The following is a 17,033-nucleotide window of genomic DNA, read 5'->3' as shown; positions in this document are numbered from 1 at the left end:
CATGATTGTCTGAGTGGGTCTCTGATACTCATGCATAGATGCGCGAGTCTTTGAATGGGTGCCTGTATATCTGAGTGAGTATGTGTGGGTGTGTGAGTCTGAGTGTATAAGTGAGTGACTGAGTGCATAGGTCTCTAAGAGGGTTCTGTGACTGTGTGGGTTACTATGGGTGTGTGAGTAGATCTCTGGGTGGGTGTATGAGTGTCTCAGTGGGTCTGTCAGTGGCTGTCTGAGTGTCTCAGTGAATCTTTGAGTACATACGTGAGTGGGTCTGTACAGGAGTGCGTGACTCTCCAAGTGAGTCTTTAAGTGGGTGCATGAGAATCTGAGTGGGTCTCTGAGTAGGTGCATGAGTGCCCAGGTGGGTGTCTGAGAGGGTGTAAGAGTCTCTAAGTGGGTATGAGACTGTGCACATAAGTCTATAAGTAGGTCTTTTAGTAAGTTTGTGGATCTCTGAGTGGGTCTGTACATGGGTGAGTCACTCTGAGTGGGTCTGTGAGTGGGTGCATGAGCACCTGAATGGGTATGTGAGTGGGTGCATGAGTATCTGAGTGGGTATGTGACTTGATGTATAAGTGTGCGAGTAGGTATGTGAATGGTTGTTTAAGTGTCTGAGTGAGTTTGTGTGTGTGTACACAAGTCTGAGACCGTGATCGGCGAGTGTGAATTAATCTTTTCATGAATTCTCGCGCTGTCCCTGCGATGATACACGGGGAGCAGGGGGAGTCGGACTGGCAGTCGTGACGTAGTCACAAATATCTTTTTATTTTTTTTATTGTGCATTTCCAGAAAATACAAATACATCAAATATCAGTCAATGATACCATAAACAAAACCAATTAATACAGTACAAAAGAGTAGTCATAACGAGCAGTTGATACAGTAAAAGCAGTTTTAAAAACGCTACATCATATAGAGCACACCTTGGTCCATCGAAAGACAGTTAACCAAAACAGTACAGTACTTTAGGGATATCCAAAAGGTAAAGCAATTTGTTATAGCCTATCGCTATTGGGCCTCAAGGAGCTCTAGGCCACCTCGGTTAGCTTTCTCCTATGCCACCCTTGCGTCTCTGCTAATTGTCGATATGTGCCCAGATCTTCTGCCCCCTACTTCTGGCCTGTCTGCCCCTACAGGCATAAATAACCCTCTCTTGATTTATAAATTCCGAGAAGCCTAGCAAGCCACATATGGAAAGTTGGTGGTTCCGCATCTTTTCATCTAGCCGCCTATAATATCCTGTATGCCGCTGTCCCCCAAAAAAGACAATATTCCTGTTCGGTGTGAAGACCCATAGCGATATCATAACCGAGGATCAACAGAGTAGGGGATGGTTCTAGTCTATGGCCAAATAGTTCCTCCCAGAAACCTAGCAGCCCTTCTTTTAATAGAGCCAGTTTGTCACAGTCGTACAGCATATGGATCAGGGTGGCTGGTCCTAACCCACTTCTGGGGCATTTATCATCTATACTTTTCCCCCATGTGTACAATTTGGCAGGTGTAAAATAAATATTAAATATAGTTTTGTACAGTTGAGCTTTTAAGTTCGAGCATAGAAGTATTTTGGCGGTTAAAGAAAGGCTCATATAGATATCCACATCAGGGTTTCCCAATTTCACTGCCCAAGGTGCTTCAAATTTTTCTAGATCGTCTGGGATTTTATCAAGAAGTAGACTATAAAAATTCCTAATTCTGCTAGATTTCCTAGTTATGACATCCAAGAGTGGTATCTTGTCGAGCTTAATATTAGGGCTACATAAGGTGAGGATGCGCCTAATCTGAACATATTTAAAATATTGGTTATCTGGTATACCAAAAACCCACTGTAACCTGGAAAATTGAAAATCTTGCTCTCCCCCGCAAAAGTCCCCAATTGTTCCTACCCCATACCTTTGCCACTTCTTTCCCATGGCATCGTTAACCTGGGGTGGAAATAGCGATGAGCGCCATAGGGGGGTATATCTGCAAACTTTCGGAATTGCCATAAATTTAGAGACCTGCTTCCATACTCTCCATTAACTATAGATCACTTTAAACCATACCTTCTTATACTAGCTCGGTTCCAGTTGTCTCAATAGCAGCCCTGAAGCTTCCTTCCCGATAGAGAATTTGTAAATTGTGGGTATTTTTGGGCTTTGCGCTCTCCCACTATCATTATCTACAACAGACAGGGTAACCATTTGATGGAGAAGAGCTGCCCAGTAATATAGGGTGATGTTGGGGGTTGCAAGGCCGCCCCTGTCTTGTGGTAAACCTAGGTATTTCATAGCCCTCCTGACCTTCCCGTATTGCCATATAAAGTTGGAGAAGGTTGACTCCAGTGCCCTCAATATGCTATCTTCCACAACTAGCGGTATAGCACAAAACAGATACAATATCTTCGGTAGCATGGTCTTTTTTAGAAACTTTCCCCTTCATATAATAGACAGATGTAGCCCGTTAACTCTCAAATCATTCCCTATGGTTTTAATCGGAGGTTCGAAATTACATTTACTAATTTCATCCACCTTAGCACTTATTCGGATCCCAAGATAAACAGCTGAATCTGCTTTCCTAGGGTCATTAAAGTCTATACTATCTGTACATAGCACAACCGTTTATCCCTTGGTCAGCGCATATCCGGAGAGGAGCCCATAGCTCTCAGCAATCTTACTTTTCTCTACGATTGCCTCAGCTGGATTCGGGGTTAACACCGCAACATCATCAGCGTATGCCAATTCCTTGGTCTCATACCCACCAGTGATTATTGGCTTTATCTTCCGACTTTGTAGGAGCTTAAAAACTAAGGGATTGATGTATAAAGAAGATAAAATTGGGGAACAAGGGCATCCCTGCCTGGTCCCTCTTGATATGTTAATATTATTAGATTCCTTCCCCATAAGTTGTAGTCGGGCCCTTGGTTGACAATACATTGCCTTAAATGGTTTTCGGTCGCAGTTTATAAAAACAATTATCTCCAGTATCCCCCATAGATACTCCCAAGACACCCGATCGAAGGCTTTTTCGGCATCGAGGAGGATCATAGCCATCTGTCCCCCAGTCCCGGTTATGATGTCAAATAGAGAGATAACTCTACGGGTATGGTCAGTTGTTCCTTTGCCCGGGATAAAACCGTGTTACCAGGGGGAGAGCAGACGTTCTATGACCCTCCCTAGCCGATTGGCCAGGATTTTAGAATATATTTTGGTGTCTGAGTTGATCAAGGAGATCGGCCGGTATGAAGATGGATTATCCACCCGCTTTCCTTTTTTAGGAAATATTATGATGTCTGTCTCTTTCCAGGACTCAGGGGGAATTCCATTATACTGCACTCCCTTAAACAGGTCAAGAAGAAGAGGTGTTATAACTGTACCTAGGATCTTATAGACCTCCAGCGGAATCCTGTCCGGGCCAGCGGCCTTCCCTGATGCCATTCCTAGAAGTGCTGAATGAACTTCCTATAGAGTGATTTCTTCTTCTAGCTCGTCTCTAATTGGCCTATCCAGACCCCCTCCGAGTTCGATGCCAGCTATCAGCCCTGCTATGCCCTGCACAACTTCTGCTCGATCTTTATTGATATCATCCTGGTATAGGATTTGATAATAGTGCTGAACCCCGTTTGACGATATCTTCTGGATCAGTATGTACTTGTCTGTCTATTTTAATAGAAGATATTTAGTTTAAAGATATCCTCTGCCTGGTACGAAAAGCTAACCTCTTACCGACTTGCTCACCGTTTTCATAAGTGCTATTCCGATGGGATTGATATTCCTCTGCTGATCTCTGTGTTAGCCAGCTATTTAATTCCGCTTATAGGGCGATTATTCGATACTGAATTTGGTCCCCATCTTGTCTCTGCATTATTGTAGAAACAAGCTCCTCTTCAGCCCTTGCCAAATCCCACGATAATTGTTGATTCTTGGTCTCCCGCTGCGTCTTAGCCCTGGCAACGAAACTAATAGTTTCCCCTCTAAGGGCGGCCTTGAAAGAGTCCCACACAACCCCCCTGCTAGCGCTAAAGCGGTTGATATTAAAATATTCCTGCACCCACTCTTTAATAAATTCAATGTATTAACTGTTTACTAGCAATTTCCTATCGAACGTCCATTTATTCCGTGGTCTCTTAAAACTGGTTATTTCAATTTCTAAGACCAGAGGGTTGTGATCGGATATTATTTTAGGGAGTATCTTAATCCCAGCTCGTTCTGATAGATCCCTTGTACCATAGAAGTAATCCATCCTAACATTTTCTTTGTGCGGACAGGAGAAATACGTGTAGCCAGGGTTAGTTGGATTTTTTGTGTCCCAGATGTCCACCAGACCATGGCTATTCTAAAGGAAATTTAGAGCCCTGTAAACTCTAGGCTTTCGACCGGAATACCCCCCTTGCCTCTGATTCCCGGAGCCAATATCCAAAGAGATGTTACAATCTCCGCAAAAAATTAAAGGGTTTGGCCATGTAGCAAGTTCTATTTCCAAATCTTCAAATATCTGGGGATCATCTTGGTTTGACCCGTAGATCGAGCATACCATCACTCCCATTGCAAGTTCTACTATGGCCCACCTCCCGAGGGCATCTACTGCCTTACATTTGGCTAAACCTAAAGATGTCTTTGCTAAAATAGCCACCCCACGAATATTCGAGGTCTGAGTTGTACAAGCCAGGATATTATACCCGCCAACCCTCAATAATTCTCTTTTCCCCCAGGGAATATGTGTCTCCTGTAAACATACTACATCCATGAAATTTAGCCGCATAAATTCCGTACATCTAAATCTCTTTGCCCTATCGTTAAACCCTGAGGGAGAGCCCCATCCCTTACCGGCTGTTTCTGAACAAGGGGGACGCAATGGGCATGTTGCACCTCTAATGCCCAATTCCAATCTGTAAGCTCTGGCAGGGAATCTCGTAGCAAGTCCACCACATATGAGCGAACATCTACCCCCTCTGGAACCCCCAGCACCCGCAAGTTATTTCTCCGCTGACGGTTCTCAAATTCCTCCAGCTTCCATTTGACGTCAGCTAGCTGTGCCTCATGAGAATCTACTAGCGTTTGATTCGTGGCCAGGTCAGATTCAGTAGAGACAATCCTAGACTCGAGATCCGTCAGCCGTTCTCCAAATGCACTGCAAGTTTTGGTTAATTTTCGCACAACCCCTTGCATCTTACGCATGGCAACCTGGGCTTGCGTCCATGCTGGCGCATTACTTCCTGATGTATTGATATAGCCTGGAAGATCGCCTCTAGTTTTGGAGGGGTTGGCCTAGGAGGATCAGAATTAGGTTGGTCGATAGGCATAGGATTGGTAAATTGATTTGTGGCAGTATAGTCCCAGGCCAGATCCTTACCCCCCCCCCCCGTCTCCTTTTCTTTTTCCCTCAGAATAGTTTTCGCTTTACTTCCCTCAACCTCCTCCTTATCGCTATAGCTCAAATCAGTAGTGTCTACTGACGAGTCCTCTGACCATTCACCACCATCCGGAAATAGTCACTAGGTTCCTTATCCAGATCCACTTGCCCAAAATTATCTTGACTAGCCTTAGAGATTTCTTGAGGCTGACTTGTATGAGCATTGTTGAGGTCCGTGCTAGATGGTTGTACTTGAAGTGATGTAGTTGAAGTGTCTTGCACCCCCTCGGCCCCCCAACCTTATCAGCCTTTCCTGAGTCATCTATGTTGGGGACTTTCCCGGCCTTCTATACGGTTGGCATATTGGACGGTCCATTTGGCAAAGAACACTACACCCCCAGCTACAGTCAAAGTCTGAGGCAGAGGGGGGAGGCCCCCGGGCATACCTTCAGTGATAGCTGTCCCCCAGTCCTGACCGTCCGTCTCCATGGTGAGGAGATCTTCTCCCTCACTCTGCTTTTCCAGCTCATTTCGCTCCTCGTTCGGGGCCTCCCCAGCGCTTACTGCATTCATGACCGCCTCGGGGCAGACCTTGCCCTGAATCCTTCCCTCGTGACCCGGAGCTGGTTTCCCGGCTGGCCCTCTCAGCAGATCAACCACAGTGGGGCCGGCCGGGCTTCCTTTCTGATCCGCCCCGTCTCTCCCTCTTTTTTCCGGGTCCGGGTTGGCCCCTGTCGGCCTCGTCTCGGAGTTTGTGCAGAAGACCCCGCTGCCAACGGAGCTGCCGTCTCCACGCTTGCATCGCCAGACGCAGACATTCCCCTCAGCGCCAACCGGGCTGTTCTTGCCTTGGCAGCCCCCGCCGCCGTCTTGGGACCCATAACGGTAGACCCGGCAGTCTCCACAAGCCCAGCCTCGACTCCGGGTGTCGCTGTCAGGTAGGATCCCTTATGGTGGGTTATATCAGCCTCAGCTTCAGAAATTTTTCTGCCAAGATGCCGTAACACAGCAAGCCCGATTGCAGTTCCCAGTAGATGTAGGTAACTCCTGCAGGACTTTGGGAAATAATGTAGCTCCGTGCTACAGATTTCGAGGAATATCCCTCCGGATTTTCTTAACGCAGCATCATACGTTCCTCCGGTTCTCTGTGCTCTGTGTGCACCTACGGTCTCAAGCGACCGCCCTCTTGCCTCCTGCCACAAATATCTCATGCGATAAAAAATATTTCAAACTTGTCACTAATACCCCCATTTCTCAATTATGGGGTCAGAGTATCTCCACCCTGACCCCATTCCCGACCAAAGAAATAGCACTCACAACTTTCTGTTCAGGTTGCGTCCAGCCAATCAGAGGACTCCCGTTGGCACGCACATTTGTGACTTACCTCGAAATCATAGCGATTTTGCCGCGATTACAGCGAAACCACTGCGAAATATATGCATTCAGAGATTTCACTATATTGTTGGGATTTAATTTAGCAAAAACTACCGAACAGATTTGCACCAAATCAGGGGGGATTTGCATTTCCATGTTAATTTCCATAGAGTCTTTACACACGCCTGCAGCCTGAACAGCTAGACAGAATTACACCAAATTTGGCAGAAAGGTAGATTTTGTTCCGGAGATTACACTTTTTGTTATTTGGTGTACATCCATTCAGTAGTTCGATAACGGTCATATGTTCCCTGTACATTCTACTGCGATAACTTACTTTACGAGTGACATTTTGCACTCCTTGTCAATATTCTGCGATGCGTCTTGGGACATTGTGTATGCTAAATTGCTTAATGTATCCTACGAGTGATTCATGTTGTAAAGCGCTCCGATACCTTCTGGTCTGGCTAGCGCTATATAAAACTCATAAATAAATAAGTTAGTTTTGGAGGTATTAAAGAAAAACTAATTTTTATATTTGGGCGGACCCTAAAGACAGATCTCATGGTGGGATCTGATTGGCTGCCTGCACTCCAACTAGGAAACGTTGGCAACCGTCTTGTGACCAATATACATGATAGCAACCCATTGAAATGAATGGTATTGAATGGCAGGTTTTGAGTATCACAAAAAGGAGAATGTATAAAAGGTGATAACAGATTTTAGTTACAATATAAATCATCTGTTGATGGTACCATACTAATTTTAGGAATTGTGGTATGTTCTAAAGTGATTGTACCCTGAGGAAAAGCCTTCTGCTGGGATTACATGAACCATATTTGAAAGAAAACTGTTCTCATGATTTTCCCATACAGGTTTTGGAAGGTGCTCCATAGCTAAAATGAGAGCATATTTTCTGTAAATTCACACTATCTTTCTCAGCCATAAGAAAATAAAGTCTAACATTCTCAGTAAATCATGTACAGGAGCAGCCAGTCAGTTGATTCCCTTGTATTCTACTGCAGCTTTCCAGTGTGTTCTAAAGAACAGCTAGCGCGCTAACAGTGTTATTTATGACAAACGTATTGCACACCTGATGCCATTTTTATTGAATCAAACTGGTAAAACTTAAAACTTTTAATTTAGAAGGGAACAAAATGAGGGGGTTCGGTTTGTCATAGAAATTATGGTTAGTGCTGTATGAAAGAAAAATTAGGACACATTATAAGTGAGTTCTTCCTCTTCTATTTTATTAAATCATTCTGACATGCAGACTGAAACATGCACTTTGAACACCAGCTGCAGACTGCCAGATAACTTATTGGTAATCAGCAGCTTTACTACAGTGTTACAATGAGGAACTGGAGTGCTAACATTCTGAATTTATGCTAAATGTGTGGCAAGTCTGAATGCCATCTTGATGGAATCAAAGTAGAAAACTGAAAGCATCATCTACTGGTGGTACTGCAGTAAATGAGGAAATTATTGAGTTTCATAAGAAATAAGTCTCCCAAGATAGCCACCAGAGAAAAAAGAGCCCAAATATAGCAAAAGTATCACCGAAATGTGGCCCAAGTATAGCCCAATGACTGAAGTGTACAAAACACTTAATTTGTTTTTTTTCGCAGATTTTTATAAAACAGACTTGACCCAAAGGTATGAGTGCTTTACATGAGCATCAGTTACATTACAGAAGAACACATTCATTTTGGTTTTAGGCAAGGGGAGATTAAGTAATTTGCTCAGAATCACATGATGTCGTGCTGACTCCGGAACTCGAACCTGGTTCCCTAGTTGCAATGTCTGAAGCTCTGGCCCTAACACTACACCCTCATTTTAGTTGTTTAGAGCACTAACCATAATTTCTATGGGAATAAGACCCTCTCATCGAGGACGATTCAGAGGCAACAAGTTGACCACGCTGTGCATGCGGGTGGGGCAGTGCAAGCACAACAGACTATAATGGGCAGGGGAAAGGGGGCAGGGGCAACAAAGTACAGTACAGGCAAGAAAGGCTGTGGCAATATAAAAGACCATTGAGGGCAGAAGGAATAGGCAGTGGCAGTACAACCATACATGCCAACAGACCCGATTCAGGCAGGAGTCTCCCGATGTTTTTAAGCCCAAAAGGGCTTTATTTTATCTGTCTTCTGCCTATAACATCCTTTTTTTAATTGTATGTCAATGGGAATAATCCTTTCCCTGGTTTTGTTTCCTCAAAATCTCCCTCTTACCAAGTTCAGAATGCTGACATGTAATGTACATTGGATAACAGAGGGCAGGAGGAATGCGGCAGGGACATGGACTTGGATAAGAGAGGGCAAGGGCACAGAATGACCTTACAGGGCAGGGGTCAGGGGTTGCAGCAGCACAATACACCACACAGCGCAAGCGGGACAGCAGTGCAGCACAACAGACCATGGAAAGCAATAGGAAGGGGACAGGGCCATACACATGGACAACAGAGAGCAGAGGAGAAAGAAGCAAGGGCAGCAAGCTGACCATACCGAACAGACAGGAGGGACAGTTGCAGCATCACATACCATGAAGGGCAGGAAGGAGGGTGCAGGAACATGACAGCAGATCAGGCAGGAGGGAGGGGATAAGGGTCTGCACATGTAAAATGGGGGGAAGGGGGTAGGGCAGGAGCAGCAAGCGGACCATGGAGGGCATGCATGATGGGCACTGGAAGCACAACACACCATGGAGAGCAACAGTGAGACTATACAAACAGACAGCGGAAGGAAGGTGGGAGAGTATTGGGGGCAGCAAGCTGTACACACAGAGCAGGTGGAAAGGGCTGTGGCAGCACAGATAACGATGCATGGCAAGTGGGAGGGTTTGTGGCAGTACAACAGCCATGATGGGCTAAAGGGAGGGGGCAGGAGCATGCACAAAGGACCATGGAGGACAGAAGGGAGAGGTAGGGGCTGGACACAGACAAAGGAGGGCAGGGGAAGGGGATTAACAACAGACCACGCAAGGCAGACTGGGGAAGCAGTTGCAGCACAACAGAGCATTGAGGGCAGAAGGGAGTGGCAGCACAATGAACCATGGAGGACAGCAGTAGGGGGATAGGGGCATGGAACTTGGACAGGCAGTGTGTTGGTGGCAGGGACAGGCAGCAGCCATCTGACCATGCTAAGCAGGTAGGAGGGGCAGCGCAACAGAAAACCCAGAGTAGATAGGAGGGTGGCAGGTCCATGGAATATGGTGAACAGAAAGGAGGGAACAGGGCCATGAACATAGACCTCGAGGGGCAGGGGGAAGGAGAGTAGAGGCAACAAGCTAAGCACAGAGGGTAAGCAGAAGGGGAACAGAGGGCAGGACAAGTGGGCAGGGACATCAAGCTAAATGGAGGGCAGTGTGGCACATCGGACCATGCAGGGCAGGTGGGAGGGGGCTGGTGCATGGACTTGGGCAACACAGGGTAGGGAGGAGGTGGACGGGGCAGCAAGATAACTGTTTAGGACAGGCAGGAAGGGAAGTGGAAGAACAATGGCCTCACTGCTGTAAGGAGGGAACTGGGTCATGGACTTGGACAATGTATGGGAAGGAGGAGGGGGCAGGAGCTGCAAGCAAGCTTGGGTGGGGGCAGCACATTGTCAGGCCAGGCTCTTCATTCAAACTGCCCCCCCCCCCCCCCCCCTCCGCACTATTCATTGCGATGGACATCTTACTTAATGTTAAAAGAAAAAAACATTGAAATTAACTGAAAAAAACAAAGGTTACAGGGATGTTATAGTTAGGAAAAAGATTTTCTTTTTAAACGTAGAAATTCACTGAAAAAAACAAAGGTTAAACGGATGTTATAATTAGGCTCGAATTTCACTGTGAAATTCAGCAGTTATAGTTACCTGAGCTAACGATAACAGACACCCCCACAGTGCATTGTTATAACCTCACATATTACATCACTCATGACATGGTCAGTAACATCACTCATGAAATCACTGAATAACTCTCAAATGACATCATCCGCAGAACCACTCATACCCCTACTCACACGCCTATACAGCCTCTCATACACCTACTCAAACACCCACACAACCACTGAACTACCCATTCACAGACCAATACAAGCACTCACACAACTACTCACTCCTCCATAGAGCCACTCACACACCCACTCACTTACCAGGGCTCAAAAAATCCACTCTACCACTCGCATTGTCGAGCAAGATTTATTCAGGACGGGCTATTTTAGGGACTGCTCGCCCTTTCTGGTGAGTTGAGAATCCTCTCAACTTCAATCACAGAATAAAAAGTAAATGTAGAAAGAGAACTGACTTTTGACCTTAGAGATTTAAAGGCGTCTTTATTGCTCACAAAGTGAAAGAGCAATAAAAATGCATTTAAATCTTGTTTTCTTGTCACATTAGCTGGCTTTCAGAGAGAGAGGTCAAAAGTCACTATGTCTTGAAACTTCCTACGTTTAGTTATGAGTGATGTCACTGTCCACGTCATGAGTGATTTAATATGTGAGGTCATAAGCAGTGCAGTGCTTTGCTGGGGCGTAAGTTACAGTTGGCTCAGTCTACTATCACTGCTGAATTTCACTGGTTTTGTATGAGTGAAATCTGAGCCTAACTATAACCCCTGTAACCGCTGGATTTTCCATAGAATTTTTTTTAAAACTTTTTTTAATACTATTCTCTAGTTATAACGTCCCTGTAACCTTTTGTGTGTGTGTCTGTGTGTGTCTGTGTGTGTGTCTGTGTGTGTGTCTGTGTGTGTGTCTGTGTGTGTGTCTGTGTGTGTGTCTGTGTGTGTGTCTGTGTGTGTGTCTGTGTGTGTCTGTGTGTGTGTCTGTGTGTGTGTCTGTGTGTGTGTCTGTGTCTGTGTCTGTGTCTGTGTCTGTGTCTGTGTCTGTTTCTCCTCTTCGATGATCCCTCTCGCGGACCGTAATTGAGGCGCACACCGGGAGATGTATATTCTTGATAAATTTATTTGCCAAATATATATATATTTGCAAACATATTTCACTATAACATCGGTTAACCGAAAACTAATTTTTAAATTGCTGTTGTCTTTTAATTCTTGCCCTTCTAGTTATGAACACTGGGATGAGAAAATATTACTTGCAGGCCAACGATGAACAGGACCTCGTGGAGTGGATCAATGCACTGAACAGGGTGGCTAAAATCACGGTGAGTAATTTTTAACACACAAATGAACCACTTTAGTAGCTTGTCAATCACTTCTCAGAGATACCACCCAAATCTAGCCTTTCATCCCTAAAAACACGCATGAAGTTAACAGCGAGACTCCTCTCCTCTTCCTTTATTGCAATTGTATGCATCACATATAAAGCGCTACAATATAACTCTCCAATGTACGTAGCATTGAATTTAATAGTCCTAGATAAGAAAAGAAACTCTAGGAACTAAGTATTGCTCATGCTAGAAATCCAAAAAACAATCTCTCAACATTACTTCTCTGGGCACCCTCATGAACCTTAACTGTATTCCATCAGCATTCAGAACATCATCCTCCTCTTGCCTTGCATTCAAGAAATGGGTGAACGATTTCTTAATAAACAAACCATGAGCTGAACAGCAGATTAGAGTCTTGCCCACTCTAGCCTGCAACAAGAAAATTCATAGCAACTGTTAAGCTGAAAGTTTCTTTCTTCTCTCAGTGGGCTTGAATATTCTATTGCTGTTATGAAACAGTGTGGGAAAGCCTTATAATCTAATCTCTTCATTGTTTTGTCTTTTATATTTAATATCTGTAAACCGTATTATTTTAAATATGCCTTGTACTTATGTGTCAGTACATGTAAAGTGCTGCAACTTCAAAGTTGAAGTGTTACATGCTATGTAACCCTCAAAATAAAATATATCGGGTTCCTGGATAATGCATGCAGCTTGATTGTTCCCTGAGTTACAAAACTCCTGAGTTGTGTGCCCTACTGCTTAACGTCCTAGTCAGCCAAACATATAGCTGGATGACGTTCAGGTCTCAGTGAACCCTATGGCTTCTCTTGCCCATGTGTAGGAGGACTAGAGTGATTCCTGTTTGAGCCTATTAATATTGTTTGAGACGCACCAATGGCCATGACATTTGCATTCATGTTTCACTCTGCATTAACAAGTTCTTTGAGGACAAGATCTGCCAAGACATCAGCATCACTCCCACACCTGATGTTTTCACAAAGATCCCATCCAGCAACCTACCCAAATGGTCTTCTTTCAGCAACCCTTCTCCAGGTGACTTGTCAAACCTACTTCTGATCCTGAGGCAACCTCAACAAGATTGTTATGTTGTCATCAACAGTGAAGTCAGTTGGGAGGTGCCCTAATACCCTTACTGAAAAACATCAGCACATCCTCATGCAAGAAACCTTGAAGGATGTCATGACTGGAGAGACCTTGCAACCTAATGACCTTTAATACTGCCACCGTCACTCACCAGTCGTTCTTGGCAAGATCAGATAGGCTCTTGTAACTAAACTTCACGAAAGAATAAGAACACTTGCCATTTTCAAACTGAGACCACAATGCAGCATGGAGACAGCTATCATTCAACTGGTCAAAGCCCTTCCGATCTCTAACAATAGTGACCCCGCTTGATATTTGTGCAGCATTTGGCATCATTAACCAGTGATGCCTGATTGACACCCAAACACTTGAAATTGCCTTCATCGTCCTGCAGTTATATACACACTATACAGGCTATACAATGAGAACAGAGCCAAGCTCCATAAAACAAGAGGTACTTCAAGGATCCATCCTTTCCCCAGCCATTTATTTATAACTTGTTGAGGGTTGTTTCTGGCAGGCAAGGACATCTTAATATACCACTGGGTGAATGGCATTCAGCTTTACCTGAAGCTTTGTGTGAAGCATCTCCTGATGAAGGACTGCCTTGCCGCCATCGAAGCTGAATTCAAAATTTCTCCGCTACTGTGAAGTAAAGTTTCATTGCCATTAAGATCAAGAAAGTGCGTATTATGCATTATTGTTCATTTTACTCCTTAGCAGGCAAAATACTATCAAACACACCTCTGTATAAGATGAACATTGACTGAAAACAATAACGGAAACCCTTACAGAACCACATCACCCTTGATTCATGGTCCATTCAGGTGTTAAGGCTCCTGTACATAAATACCTAGGCAAAGAACTCCCTTTTTTATTCATGCAAAACCCTAAGGTGGCCTTTTTATGTTCGGTCTAGATATAGCTTTAGCTGTCTCGCTAGCCTCATATTTTTCTGAATATTTATAATAAAATACATATAAGTACATACAGCAACTTTCAATCAGCTGTATTCATCCTTTATTCTGCTCAAGTGCAATCCACATGTTTCTTCTCTCCACAACATACAGCATGGGGCAGTGGGCCAGACCACATCATAATTGGCTGCCTAGCATTGTGAGTAATGGCATTTTGCCTGATCACATATGTACAGATACCTGAAAAGGAGTGCTCCACAGTGCAATGGCCAGCATGCCTGGGCCAGTAATTTTTATGGGTTAGCCTAAGTCTATTTATTTTTGTTTTTTACACATTTCATATGTTTGCAGAAAAAAGTAAAACATTGGACGCATGTTTCCTTTTAATGCATACACTGAGCTTTTATGTACAATCACAGTACTGTGATCTTGAGTGAAATCAGCTGCTCCTGGCAAGATTAGTGTGCCTCGTGCACACTGTCTCCTAATATGCATAGCTCGTCCCTGTTCCACATTCACTTAAAGCATATGAACCCAGGTACCGCCCTCCTCCTTTCTAATTCATTATTTTCTTTTAACCAGACCCTTATCTAGGCAGGCTCAGTTCAGCCAAACTATCAGCAGTTGCGCCTGGTCACCGTGTCTGGCATGAACCATATGGCAGTATGACATGAAATGTTGCAACAATAATTTTAATATTGGTTTTGAGTTTAAATTTCTAGTATGGACGTAAAGGTAGTGCATGTCAGCAGAATCCATTTCTTCAAAGCAAGCCATTGTTTTTGTACTGTTGGTAAGGGATGAATGTTTTGTGTCTATCTCAGATCTGCATGTTTCTTTGCATAGCCTGCTCAGCCGTTGTGCCCATGCTTGGGCTCCATCTGTGCTTATCCTCCCCAGACACTTTGATAGTTTTAATGGCATCTTTAGTGAAGGCACTGTTGTGCCTACACAACTCCAAGGGCACTGTTTTGAAAAGAGACACCATGGCACTTGAATTCAGCCTGTGCGAAGGAATAGAAAACAGATGTCTGCTGAATTTTGCATTTAGGATTGCGTAGACATGCAGTTTATTGTGGAAACATGCATCTCTCTAGCAACATCGAAAGAGCTTCTACTTCTCCCATCACCAGAGACATATCACTAGTGCAGCAGGTGCAGTAGCACGGGGACCTAAGTGGTCCATTGCATGAGTTATTGATGGCTTCTGCCATCAAAAAGAGGATGGGTAGTCCAAGTTCCTTGCATTAGGGTCCATGACACATTTGGTACGCCACTGCTGATCCCAGAGGGTGGGGGTGCTTTTGTATGTCTGTATCTTATGAACTCTGTACGGTTAAAAGTCCCCAATAGAAAATACTACTACTATTAGTACTTCACTATGTTTTTCTTGTCCACTTCAAGAAGAACTTTGAAAGCAGCTGACTGTCATACAGAACAGCTAAAACAGCTAGTTGTTTGATCATCCTAGCTAATTTAACACACACAATGAGGGGTTTATCAAGCAAATTAAGCAAATGCGCAGATATAATTGGACACAAACATTTCTGTTACTGGTCTCAAAATAGATTGACTCATTGGAGAGAATGTCACCCAGTGAACTAGGTTGAGTACCAATAAACACGTTTAAGCAAAGTCCTAGATTTAAGACTTTTCGAACATAACGGTTGCAGTGCTTGTCATCTTCCAAGAATTCAAAAACACCCTTTTGTAAGGAACATCTTGATGGAACTAGCAGGCTAGCATTTTGCAAACAGCTTGTTAATTATTAGCTAATGAAACATCTCAATCCTGAATTAGGTTTGCTGCAGTACTATTTCTATTAATCCTGTTTATTCATTTACAGTACTATTGTAGTCTTTTTAAGGTCTGACATTAGTCAAAACTTTGACTCAAAATTCTATACATAATATACATACTTTTTTTTTTTCTTCTTATTGAATATTTCACAATTCTACACAGCTATTTGCCTACAACCCTGGGGCCGGCAGTGTGTCTTCATGAATATTTAAACACAGCGAATACGCCAACTACCTATGGGGCAGGCAGCGATCAATGACCAAGAATAGAAAGATAACTTATATGCAAAGATAAACCCAACATATAACAAAAGCTTCATTAACAAAACCCATTCAGCCTACGTCCGAACTGCGATGTCCAGTTGAACATTAAGCATTGAGATGTTGCTTGTGAGTGAATATACGGAGAGGTACAGCAGCAATCCAGTATGTAGTTACTCGACCCGCACATCCCGCCTCCTAGTAACACCAAGCGGGAGGGGGGGGGCATCTAAACGTAGTTTCTATACTTCCCCCCCGAGATGGCACCCTCAGATGTTCTGTGCATGATACAGGTTAAACAGTGTAGGCATGCATAGTGTCGTCCGGGACCGTGAGGCTTGCGTCTGCAGCGTCCGAGTTTTTGGCAAATAGGTAAGTCGTGTAAAGTCCCCAGAAGTTCTTGGGTCTACTCCTGGGATGTAGCAATTCACTAAAATTCTCAGTTTGTGTGCTGCAATATAGCATGTCGTGCGACCACTGTGTGATTGTGGGTAAGGGGCCTTTCGACAAACACATTGCAACCCGCCGCTTAGCCATAAGAAGACCCATATCCACTAGCTTACGCACTGATCTGGGCAATTGTTTGGTATACCCCAGAAGGGCCAGGATCGGGTTCGGAACCAGCACTATATCTACTATGTTCCCCAACTCCTGAAAGATAGATTCCCAAAATGCATACACCCCCGGACACTGCCATGCCAAATGGATAAAGTCCGCAGGTTGTGCTCTGCATCTATCGCAAGCAGATGTCTCTCATAACCCATACCTGTGCAATATTTCTGGCGTGTAGTACACACTATTAACATATTTGAAGTGAATCAGCCTGTGTCTTCCGTGTAAGGAAATACGCCGAGTGCTAGTGCAACAATAAGTCCGCATGGCTTCATCTATAGTCTGCTGCAAGTCTCGTTGCCAGGCAAGTCTGGCTTTGGTATACTGGTTCGCCTGATGGGACATTCCTAATTTATATATGTTAGTGACCATTTTACGGGGAGACTTAGCTCTGATTATGTAGGTCAGTTCTGGCACTTCAGGGGGTTCCTGTAGCTCGTGTCCTAAAATTCCACACAGTGCTCTCCTTACTCTATGAA

General features: G+C 44.2%; 1 protein-coding gene across 11 annotated transcripts in view; it reads left to right on the top strand.

Moving 5' to 3' along the window:
* Window positions 1–17,033, top strand: part of PLEKHA1 (pleckstrin homology domain containing A1) — a 420,928-nt gene that overhangs the window by 174,564 nt on the left and 229,331 nt on the right. For all 11 annotated transcript variants that reach the window (XM_085602488.1, XM_085602477.1, XM_085602505.1 and 8 more), the window contains one exon: window positions 11,755–11,852. In XM_085602488.1, coding sequence (XP_085458614.1) covers window positions 11,755–11,852 — 98 coding nt within the window. The remainder of the gene's footprint in view (window positions 1–11,754; window positions 11,853–17,033) is intronic.

This window comes from Triturus cristatus, chromosome 1_2, assembly GCF_964204655.1.
Source record: "Triturus cristatus chromosome 1_2, aTriCri1.1, whole genome shotgun sequence".
NCBI classification, from domain to species: Eukaryota; Metazoa; Chordata; class Amphibia; order Caudata; family Salamandridae; genus Triturus; species Triturus cristatus.
This window is presented reverse-complemented; position numbering and strand designations above follow the sequence as displayed.